This window comes from Ciconia boyciana, chromosome 2, assembly GCF_034638445.1.
Source record: "Ciconia boyciana chromosome 2, ASM3463844v1, whole genome shotgun sequence".
Classification (NCBI taxonomy): domain Eukaryota; kingdom Metazoa; phylum Chordata; class Aves; order Ciconiiformes; family Ciconiidae; genus Ciconia; species Ciconia boyciana.
In genome coordinates, this window is record NC_132935.1 from 20,409,001 (window position 1) to 20,421,198 (window position 12,198).

The 12,198-nt window shown below is 41.2% G+C and overlaps 1 protein-coding gene across 2 annotated transcripts in view; it reads left to right on the forward strand.

The window, feature by feature from the left end:
- Positions 1-110: 110 nt before the first annotated feature.
- Positions 111-12,198, forward strand: part of RSPO2 (R-spondin 2) — a 139,600-nt gene continuing 127,512 nt past the window's right edge. For both annotated transcript variants that reach the window (XM_072852032.1, XM_072852033.1), the window contains exon 1: positions 111-2,933. In XM_072852032.1, the coding sequence (XP_072708133.1) occupies positions 2,765-2,933 (169 nt within the window). In that variant the 5' untranslated portion in view covers positions 111-2,764. The remainder of the gene's footprint in view (positions 2,934-12,198) is intronic.

Sequence of the window (12,198 nt, forward strand, 5' to 3'; positions counted from 1 at the left end):
TCTCTAACTTAAATAGTTAAATACTTAATTATGTTATATAGGCGCTTTTTTAGCATAATGGTGTTCTGAAGCATTTGGGATGACAGTTTGCAAAATTTAAAACGTCAGTTCTGTTAGATTTGTTTGTACCAAAGGATGCTATTGCTCTCAGAGCTGTCTGAGTTTGGAAGTGAGGAATTATAGTTAGTTATTATCTATTGCAAATGTTGCATTTAAAAAATTAAAAGCGGATGGTACAAACAAATGGATCCCCACTGAACGTTAGGCCAAACCAAAATCTTTTTCTGTGCTTCCATGTTTTTCTTTGTTTGTCACAGAAGAAGCTTGGTAGAGCAAAGGCATGTGTAGCCTATACCTTTTATGAAACCTAACATACTTTACGTGCAGAATAATTTGGGTAGACCTGTGTGCTCATGCTTCAGAATCTTTCCTGTTCTAAGTCTCTTTTTTTAATCTTGCCTAGTCTTGGAAACTTTCTGGAGTAGAGCTTTTTGTTTTGGGGGGAAAAGCCTTTCAAAAGGTTTGGCTAACGAGCTGGGTATGGTTTAAAGCTTTTTATTTTGAAATCTGAAGTTCTTAAGATTCATGAAGCAACACAACCCTGTATTGTTTGACTAATGTAATTTGAAGGGGTTTTCTTAAGTTTCTGGGGTTTTTTTTTCAGCCAGTGTGTCATACTTCAGTGGGTTTCCTTAGCACCTTTGCACTGCAGAATATATCATAGCACCTCTAAGCCAGAAAATCCAAGATCTTGTTTAGGGTTCTGTGAAGTATAATGACTGATCAGTGAGGCAAATGTGAATATTGGGAAGGAAGAGACAGTATATCTGCATACAGTTTTGCATTTAAGGTTGAGGGGAAGAATTAATGACTGACCTTCACCTTATTCCAACCACATACCTTTTTCCCTCTTTGCTCCTAAAGTTCTGGAACTCATCTACCTGTGAAAAGTTATTTTAACTCACCAGCTCTCTTACATGTTAGCTGGGAAACACTCACAGGAGCTGATTTGCCCATGAAGATGGCAGGTGTCTTTCTTCAGAAGTGATGTTTCAAGGCAGGCTTTTATCTTTACCCTCCTGTGTCTAACCCCATCCTGTCTGCTATACCACACTTGGGGGGGGGGGGGAGGAGTAGCCCATATGCTGGAGTACAGGGTTGCAATTCAGGGGAACTGCAGCAGGCTGGAGGAGTTGGCTGAGGGGAACATCTTGAAGTTCAGCAAAGCTAAGCGTGGAGTCCTCCATCTGGGATGAATAACCTCATGTAGCAATGCAGGCAGGGGTCATGGACTAAATGGAAAGCAGCTTTCCAGAAAAGGACTTGGGGATATGGTGGACAGCAAGGTGAACACAAGTCAGCAGGTGCAATCATAGAATCATTAAGGTTGGAAAAAACCTCTAGGGTCATCTAGTCTAACTGTCAACCCAATGCTTCCATGCCTAATAAACCATGTCCTGACGTGCCACATCTACATGTTTTTTGAACTCGTTCAGGGATGGTGACTCCACCACCTCTCTGGGCAGCCTGTTCCAATGCTTCACCATCCTTTCAGTAAAGAAATTTTTCCTAATATCCAGTTGAAACCTCCCCTGGCGCAACTTGAGGCCATTTCCTCTTGTCCTATCCCTTGTTACGTGTGAGAAGAGACCAACACCCACCTCTCTACAACCTCCTTTCAGGTAGCTGTAAAGAGCAATGAGGTCTCCCCTCAGCCTCCTTTTCTCCAGGCTAAACAACCCCAGTTCCCTCAGCTGCTCCTCATCAGACTTGTGCTCTAGACCCTTCACCAGCTTCATTGCCCTTCTCTGGACACGCTCCAGCACCTCAATGTCTCTCTTGTAGTGAGGGGCCCAAAACTGAACACAGTATTCAAGGTGCAGCCCCACCAGTGCTGAGTACAGGGGGACAATCACTTCCCTAGTCCTGCTGGCCACACTATTTTTGATACAAGCCAGGATGCCATTGGCTTTCTGCTGGTTCATGTTCAGCCATCTGTCAGCCAGCACCCCCAGGTCCTTTTCTGCTGGGCAGCTTTCCAGCCACTCTTCCCCAAGCCTGTAGCGTTGCATGGGGTTGTTGTGGCCCAAGTGCAGGACCCAGCACTTAGCCTTGTTGGGCCTCATACAATTGGCCTTGGCCCATTGATCCAGCCTGTCCAGGTCCCTCTGTAGAGCCTTCCTACCCTCCAGCAGATCAACACTCCCACCCAACTTGGTGTCATCTGCAAACTTACTGAGGTTGCACTCAAATCCCCTCATCCAGATCATTGATAAAGATATTAAACAGAACTGGCCCCAATACTGAGCCCTGGGGGAACACCACTTGTGACCAGCTGCCAAGTGGATTTAACTCCATTCACCACAACTCTCTGGGCTTGGCCATCCAGCCAGGTTTTTTACCCAGTGAAGAGTACACCCACCTAAGCCATGAGCTGCCAGCTTCTCCAGGAGAATGCTGTGGGGGACAGTGTCAAAGGCTTTACTAACATCCAGGCAGACAACATCCACAGCCTTATGGAAAGAGACATGCCTGTAACAGAACCGCAGTGTCCTGTCTGGGCTTTACTAGCAAAGAGCGGAACCAGCAGGTTTATGAAGATGATTATTCCCCTTGTGAGAACACTGCTGGAGTACTGTGACCAACTTTGGGCTTCCTAATACAAGGCAGATAGTGATCCTCTGGTTCAAGTCCAGTGGCGGGATACCAAAATGGTGAGGAGGCAAGAGTATGTTACATAAAAGGAGAAACTGAGAGCTGAGTCATGTTCATCCTTAAGAAAAGGGGGGTAATCAAACCAGATGTGATTGCTGTCTTCAGTCCCTTCCATGGGAGAATTCACAGCAAGGCTGGTCTTGAAGGTGCATTGAGGACAGGGATGAGTGGCAATGGACACAAATTGGAACGTGGGGAAATTCCAATTAGACTTAAAGGTGAGTAAAAAAGGTTATTTTTTTTACCATAAAGATGATCAAGCACTGGAGCCAGTCACCCAGAGGGGCTATGGAATGTCCATCCTTGGAGATGCTCAACTTGATGAGTACCTGACCATCCTGATAGACTTAGACCTGCTCTGAGCAGGGACTTGGACTCATTGACCTCCAGAGGTCCTTTCCAGTCTAAATTATTTTATGATTGAATGTGTCATATTTATTAATATGCATACTAATACCTTTGTTTTAAAACATACTTTAATACAGCAGAGTAATGGAAGTGTTTTCCAGCAGATGATTTAATCTAACTTCTCATTGTGCTACAGTCTAATCCTGTAATGCTCACAGTTGTAAAAATGGGGGGGGGGGGGAAGGAGCAAAAATCATACTGATGTTCATAACTTGGTAGGTAATAGGAGTACAGGGCATTTGCAAGGAGAAGTGTTCTACCATTACATAAAGGACTGTAGAAGAATAAAGTTAGAACTGGGTTATGTGCGAGGTGGCGATGTAATTAACAATTGTTTCTTTAAACCTTCTTTTTCCTAGAAATCATTAGGTTTTGGTTACTAGCACATTCAGTAAGCACTCTGATTCTGCAAGTAGCTTCTTTTACACTTTCTCCTCTGTATGCTCCTTGGCCAGTTGTTCTCGCTGTCCTGCAACACTCTTTTTGTCCAAACCCCTCATGCTGCACAACTGTTTGTGGCTTTGAAGAACTGACCTAGCTATAATCAATTATGTATTTTGTCTTATGACTGTCAAAACAGTTGTGCTGGCCTAGCAGATGGAAGTGGAAAGTGGAAGTGGAAAGAAGTGGAAATAAACAGTGAAAGGTAGATTGTTGCTGGACTATGAACACCAAGGCAAAAAGCTGGTCTACAGCACAAGGATTCACTTTATTTATGTATAGGATTGGTTCCTGTGACAGGGATGAAGAGTCTGACTCAGAGCTGAAGTTAGCAAGTTGCCTTCTGAGAGCAAAGTTTCCTAAGGCTGTGCATGCTCTTTATGCCACGTTTCTTATTGTTCCTCAAGTTTTCTCTCGAGATTGACTGAATTGCAAACTGTAGATTCATTCTGTATCATTGCAGCCCCCAAACACTCACTTTAGAACAATCCATATTGCGTAATAGCCATGTTCCCTGTTTGATAACACAATCACAAAAGTACTGTTGTGTAATAATTGAAGAATTTTAAAATGAGATAGAATTGGAATGTTTTTTTGTAAACAGCAGGGAAACGGCCCACATGTAGCTTTCCTTTTGACAGGAAGAGTTTACTTAAATAGAGTTTTAAAATCATCTCATCTCAGGAGCACAATACTATGTTATTATAGCTTTCCATTCTGTTTTTTCTGAACTTTCATCTACCAGGTGCACACACATAGAAAAGATACATGCAGATTGTAGCACTGCTTAAATTCTTGGTTGTTTCCCTCAGATACTGAGTGAAACATGAGTTACATGAACAGTTTTGAGGCTTGAGAATTTTTTCCCTGTGCAAACCTTAAAGGAAAACTTCAGTTCAAAATGATTGCAGTACCTTCTGTGAATGTATTGTGCATCAAAATATTTTTTGTCATCTCCATGCTTGAATTCCTGCACCAAGAAGCTACTGTACATCTCAGAGGGTCCTCCATTAAAGGGTTCAGTCCATCTCACAAAAACTCAACACTTTAACTACATTCTCATGCATTAAATGATTGTGACTTTTTTTTTAGTCCTTTTTAACTCCATTCAACTTGCTGTAGTTGTAGAACTAATGCTTTTGTGTGCTGATTTTTGTTTTTTGGAGGGGGGTGGTGGGTGAGGAATGTCTTGGTTTTGCACTAGCATTTAAATCCTGGTGCAGTGATCACTGAAACCACCGGTTTAAGGACACGACCAGATGGGTTTCAGAACAGGAGTTCAAAATGAGAATTCATATCACTTTCCAGAAGAGACATTTGCTAGTCAGTTCACTAAAGTAGAAATCATAAAAATTATGTCAAATTCAGAACAAGCTATATTCACTGGTGATATCTCAGGTACCTGCAAGTATGTTGTAAGTAATGTTTCCAATTTTCTGAAATTCTGATTTCAGATGAAAGGGGTTTTCAAACAAATGATTACTTCTGTCAGTCACCTGACATTGTCTCTGCCTAGGAGAAGCTGTGAAAGAGTTCGTGTCACCCTTTTTAAAATAAAACCCAAAACATAAAGATGCTTATATGGTTGGAGAGGAGTGCGTATGTTCTGAAACCCATCTGCTGTTACGCAGTTAGGGTAATGTTGGTAAAATCATTCTCTTAAATTGCATAGATCTCACCTGGTTTTGATTAGCAAAAGGGGAATGCTTCATTCAAAATGTTGGTATCCTGTAGGCTATGAGGGATTTAGTTCCAGGTGGCTCTCTGGGAAGTAAATCTACTGTGTGCTTTCAGTGGCCCACTAAGAATTTAGTCCCCTAGTTGTTTTTCTATGTGTGCCAGCACTGCTATTCAGAGAGGAAAGTCTTGTTGAACCTAAATCTCAAAGTATGAAACCTCTCATGGGATGCACGTGACGGTGCTGCCACAGCACTCTGTCCTGCCCCTGTGATGCTCGCCGGACGGCTTTTCCGCAAGGCTAGATGTGTGCTCAGCAGAGCCTGTCGCCATAGGTGTTGGTAACTCACCGTCTTCCTCACGCGGTGAATCGAGGAGGTCTTCACAAAATAACTGAGTTATGATGGAATTACACAGGGAGGGGAGGGCAAACGAGGGAAGGCAAAGCACATTCTCAGCTGAAGGAGGAAGCTGGCCAGAGCATGAGTTTGCAATAGGTTGGCAGTAGATGAAACTTACTTCAAGTGTGACAATTGCAAATTCCATCGTAACTTTCCATTGAGTAAGCTTTAGCAATCTCATTAGTAGCAATATTTTATAAACATCCAAGAATAGTTGTTCTTTTTAAATTACATGAAGATAAGATCCACTTTGTGCCTCTTGTTTTGGCTTTGCTTTTACAAAAATATTTGTAGTAACTGTAGTAAAAGAAGCCCTTGGAAAGGGGAGAGGAAGACTTCCCTCTCTTTCCTTTTCTTGTTTTTGAAGGGAGGAAGGGAAGAAAGATGGAAGATGGGGAAATCTTGTACTTCCCCTGCTGCAAGGACTCTTTGAATAAAGTTGGTTTATTTTTTCAGTAAACTTGTTGAGCAGTTACAGTGTTATGTTGTCAAGTTTTCCTTCTTTTGTAGAAAATAAAGACTGTAGTTTTCTCTTTAAACAAGTGTAATATGTAAAGCTGTGATTCTCTGGGGGTTAAAATGTTTCATTTCTAATCTTATTTAGAAAAGATGTGTGGTGAAGTTTGTAATTTTTTTAATAAAATTTTTAATAGTTTCAATAAATGTCTTCGCAATTTCTACTGTAGAAATGCCATCAGAAATTAAGCCTGCAAAAGCCATTCAAGGATTTTTAATTAAAAGAGAAAGGTAGTGGTAACGGGAACAGTGCTGCTTCTGGTAATGGGCTCCTTTTATAGCATGTACAAGTGGAAGAATGGTGTGAGGAACTCCTAATCTTCCCTCCAATTAGCTGATAATTCCTTATGTAACCTTTAATATCCCAGAGGAAAGCAAAATCGGATGCCTGTGAGCTGTACATTAAAATAAAGGTTTAGACAAAATCCCACCAGCAGCTTGGAAGGGCAGACATTTTATTCTCTACTCCAAGCCGTCACTGGGTTTTGTGGCCTAAGACTGTGCTGTGCCAGCCAGAAGCACTGACTGCTGGAACTGGAAGTCAGAACCAGGAACCAGCGAATGGAGGAGGTCAGCGGAAAGCACTGAGAGCACAGCGTTGCTGAAAAGTGGACTTGGCTCTCCTCGATCCTTTTGTAGCTATCAGCAGAGGGTTTGGTGTATGTACCGTTTTTGTAAATAAACAAGATGGCAACAAATAGATATCTACCTCCTTCTAGCAAAATAATGCAGCAAAGACTTCTGAGGCCAGTGGGTAACAGCAAGGTATGGTGGCTGGTACGGAGAATGGACTGCCAATAAACTATACAGGAGATGTGCGTGAGCTCCCTGCAGCTGGATTCGTGAACTCAGAATTAGGGTGAGAACTGACAACAGGAGCAGAGCTGTGAAACTAATTCATTACCGTGACTGAGCAGGCAGCTGATGGGCTGTAAAATAACTTTCTTCTTTACTTGTATAATGCAGCCCTGATTAAATAAACTATAATTTAAAAATGTGCAAATGCAAAACTGCAGGCCTCCTAATGAATATTTTCATTTTGTATGAGAATGAGCAGTGCTTTGCAAAGAGCGAAACCATCATTGATTTATAGCTATCCAAAGATACTCACATTAAGTTGTTCAAGTAGAGGTTGCCTATGGTTTCTTAGCAGCCTGGGCTAGGGAGTAAGCTACATCTCAGCATCTTCCTTGACTCCACTCCACACACATCTTCGTAAGTACTATATTTGTTTCTTGCTCAGTGATAGGAGGGCATTTTGAACTCAGGCTATGTACAATCCCTATCTCCCCTTGTAAAAGAGTAGGCTACGTGGTAGCAGACTAGACCAGGCACAGCATACCTCACCCATCCACACTGCACTGATGGTAGGGACTACACTTCTCCATCCACTGTGTCCCAAAATATCTTCTGTGTGAGGGTTTGCATTCATACATGTGTTATGGCCATTGGACAAATTCAAACTTTAGTGTCAGGTAAAATCATAATGCAATATAAACATATTCCATAGCTTAAGGAGTTTGAAAACATGTATGAATTAGATGATTGTGATGTTGGAGCTTGTCTTCCTGGATCTAACCAACCCTGAATATAGTAAGTTGGCCATGAAGAGAAATTTTAATGCAAACAATTTAAAAGTTTAAGCTTGTTTCAGTAGGTTGAGCTTCTTATTGCAGTGAACATCCAATGTACATGGAAGAATTTGTCATGAAAAAAAATTGGATGCTTGTGAGAGCTTGCACACACTGCAATAGAAATGTGGAAAGGTGCTGGCCATGCTGCTCAGCTATGGCTGGCTTGAGTTTTTAAGAGGTGGGAACGTGCAGATTATATTCCTCTAATAATGACCCTGGGCGGGCTATGTGGAAGCAACTGTTCAGGACAACTATCTTTTTATACCCATGTTGGGAACACTTAATAGTTGCTCTTAGTGATCAGAAGTTACGGTATTTAAGGAAAAATTGTGCTGTGCCCAAGAGCCATTTGTTGAATGTGTAGAGGTATCAACCTTGTGATTGAACAATGAGGCTGGTTGTGCAAGGGTTAAGATTCCACACATGGCTTGGACACAGATTTCTTGTTTAATCTCACAAAAAAGAAATTTAATCTTTGTGTCTGCACTTAGGAATTAGAAGTTAAAGTACCTTTTTGGAGTGTTGGGATGTTAATTAATTTAATTATTTCAGTATGTTTTCATATCCTTGTACAGTAGGGGCCACAGAAATGCAATATGTTATTTGATAATAATTGTTCAGATGATAGTTAACTTGGGCGGGTGCCTATTTCTACTGCTTCAAGGAGCATTTTTCCTCCCATGATGCCAGATAGATCTTTGAAGAGGCAAAAAGGTGATGACATTTAGACAGTAAGAGTTTATCCTACACAAAACTGCAGTTCATCTTTCTCACTTATATGAACCTTGTGTCATATGATTTTCTTGATGTGAACCCCTTTTTCCTAATGGTTTTTGGAAAAGAACAAATAATTTTTGTTTGTAATACAGAAAATTTTGAGTTTTGAGCAGTAGATAGAATAGAGAGCAACCTGTTTATTTCTTTTCTGCAGGTTTATTTTTGACCTAACTAGGACTATTTGTTTAGTGCCATGCACTTCTTACTGTGTATGTAGGAAAAGGCTTATTTCAACTTCTTTTCCTCTCCATTCTTCACTTCATACCTCCTTATAAATCTCCCCAAAGGATCTGAAACTCACTCAGGGCAGACAGTTTCCAAAGCTTTGAAAACATTTATTGGAAATTATTAGCTCGAAAAATATAGTCCAATATGTTGTATGATTTGAATATAAAGCAAGTGTTACCAAGAATGGGAAATGCCAGAGAAATTCTGTGGGGCTCCAGGAGGTTCAAATTAAGTTAGAAGAAACAAGGACAGTCATCTATTTTGGCTTTCAACATGGTTAGATATTAGTTTCTTGTACAAATTCAATCAGTGTTTTCAAAGAATATACAGTTTCAGCTAAAATTACTTGCATAGCTTAAAGGTACTAATAATTTGCAGTGTCCCTGCCCCGCCAAGTAAACAGAATTTGTGAGAGGTCAAACACTTGTGATTATCGAGTTGTTACTAGTATGTCCAACTATAGATTGAGGAACCTAATTTAGACAGCCACATCTTGGCTACATTTTGTGAAGTTCCATAGGAGCCTTTTGGATCAAAGGTGCTTTATTTTAATAGTGCAGTGAAGGAATACCCCTGATGTGGAATGAGCTTTCCATTTTGACTTCACTCAATCCTCATCCCCCAAAAAAACTATCCAACTGCATCTTGTTATATAATTTATCTGTCAATTCTGTCAAAAAGGAGAGCTTGTGTTACTTGGAGGGCCTTCATGCCAATTCCAAAATAAAAAGCAATGCACACTGCCAGTACAGCAATTGCCTGCAGGCTTATTGAATTTCTTTCTTCACTCCTACTCACCACCAAAACCAGCTCAGAAAAAAAAAAAATCTCCCAAAAGGCTTGTTAGAAGTCAGAAGAACTGAAAGTTGATAACATACTAAAAACAGAATTTCCTGGAAAAAAAAAAGTAAAATTATGTTAAACTTTATTAATGGGCTATCATATATGTGCTTTACTCATGTATAGAGCCAGACTCAGTGGGACTGTTGAACTTGTAGGCAGAAGGATCCACAAAGAGGTATACACTGTGTTAGTTTAAGCCCACATATTTCGGTACCTCACCATGTTCTCTCTATCTTCACTTTCTCTACAGATTCTGAGTCGATCCCATGGAGAGAGCCAACACAGCCCTCCTCTCTTTCACCCCCTCTATGTGTTAACTCTACACTTGTGAGAAAAGTAAATAGGACATGAAAGGATATCTATCAGCTGGCAGGATCCATCTATTTAACTAACGGTATCCATCGATTGGTGCAAGATGCATCAACTCAAAATCGCTGGTTCCAGAGCAGCGGGGAATCTGAGATGCAGTATTTGGCCCCCGTGGGTTTTTCCAGCTCTATTGTTCCCAAACTGAGGAATTATTATGGACTCGTATGAGGGAGTAAAGATAAAGGATGTCAAGGGAAGTCATGGAGGGAAGCCTCCACTCCAGAAGAGTGTTTGAAAGGGATGTCCAAAGAAACAGGACGTAGCAAGTGGAGGAGAAGCCTGGGGAAAGTACAGAGACAGTGTCAAACAACATGAAGCATGTTATGGAAAAGAGAGGGAAAAGAAGCTGTCAGATAAGAAGAATCAAAAAGTCCTAGGCAAAGTTAGGAGGAAATTAGAGCAGAGATATGGACAAAATAAAAATTCTTGATAGCCATGAATATGGGGGAGAAGTGTTAAATTTACATCGATGTGCGGGGCTCGTCAGCCGATGACATTGGTTGAAATGTAATTTCTAAATATCTGTTGGCTTTAGGTAGTGGTAATAATGGGGATGTCAGAGCTGGACAAGGCATCATGGGAAAAGAAAGAGGATAAAATAGGCTCTGATATTTGTCTCTTAATTTTATCTGTTTTCTCTGTGTTAGCTCATTAGGAATCCCGCCTGCCTGCCAAGAGAGAAACCATTTTGGGTTTGCATAGTTGCAGCCATATGGGGGAAAAGAGATACAGTGTTGTCCCTGAAAAAAATTGTTTTCTTTCTAATGTAAGATAAGATATTTTGGGCACGCCATGCTGTTTGCATGGAAATATTACAGTTGAGGAGTTAAATGGCAGAAACAGAAATGGAATAATAAGCTTGAACAAAGTAGTCTGGTTGGCAGCTTATTGGAGGTTTTGGTTAGTAGTTACAACAATCCAAAGGCTTCTAGTACCACAAGCATCTTTCTTTTCTTTTTGGTTTATTTGTGATGAGAGAAGAATGACAGAAAAGATCCAATTTTAAATTTCCAACATACTTATATTTTTTCTCTTGTGTTTGGAAGGGTGATTTATTAAGTGACACCGAAGCAGGCTTGCCACTGGGGGAACGGCAGACTGCAGCTCCCGCTACCCATTGGACAAAGGCTCCAAGCTAGAATTTGCATAGGAGCTCTTATACAAAATGCCACAAATAAATAACACGATGTGGGGATGGCCGAGAGCAAGAAATCACCGCAGTCCAAACCTCCCAGAGCTAGAGGAGAAGTCTGGCTGAATGATCCTTAGTTTAAACAAGGGAGAGAATACTTCTCATACTGGGGCAGACTGCCAGGAACCGTAAGAATCAGTTTATTATTGCTAGATTGATCTAAAATGAGGATAAAAAATTACAGAGCATAGTTGTTCCAAGCACTATAGGTGGCTCGTGTATCTTGATGCTGTCAAATGTTCCGGAATATCGAACTAGAAACGTAGGTGTTGTGTTAGTCAGGAGCTTCCAACCCCAGACCTGATTTCAGGATCCTGCCACAAGCCCCCTTCCAGATATATCTGTCAAACTGGCGAACAGAGAAGGTGCAAAGTTCACTGAAGAACAAGCTTGTTCTTTAGATCCACCTGATCTGCCCGTAAAATTTTAGTAAACAGCTCTGTGTGAACAGGGCTTGGACAATCTAAAGCATTTGCAGAGCTAAGGATGTACTCCACAAAACAGAGGTATGACCACTGCATAGGAGGGTGTACCCATGCCAGGCTGAAGTGATCTGCTCTAGATACCAGGAGCCGTGAGGATGCTGTGTTGCAAGACTCAGCGCAGATTAAGAATGTCAGAAAGGTCTCGGTGTCCTCAGCAGGTTTGCACAGCCCACGGTGATGCCCAAACTGCTGGCTCTTCTCTGCTACCTGCCTGCTGGCTCACACTTGCAATTTCACTTGCAGCGCAGATTTAATCTCTGTGCTAAAAATCCCCCAAACTATAGCAATGTTAGGATTGCCCTGTAAATAGCAAAACGTAAGGATGTGCCATGGCTGCTACAGCAATATTGTCCTAGCTACACTGTGCATTCCCAAAATTGTCTGTCTGGCTTTCAAGTGAACAGTGTAGCTAACTATACTTTTACATCTGGCATCAAGTCTATGGGAGGTTTCCTGCAACATTTACTCAGATCCTCTAAGACTTAGAGTATGGTGTTTTCTTCACTTTTAAT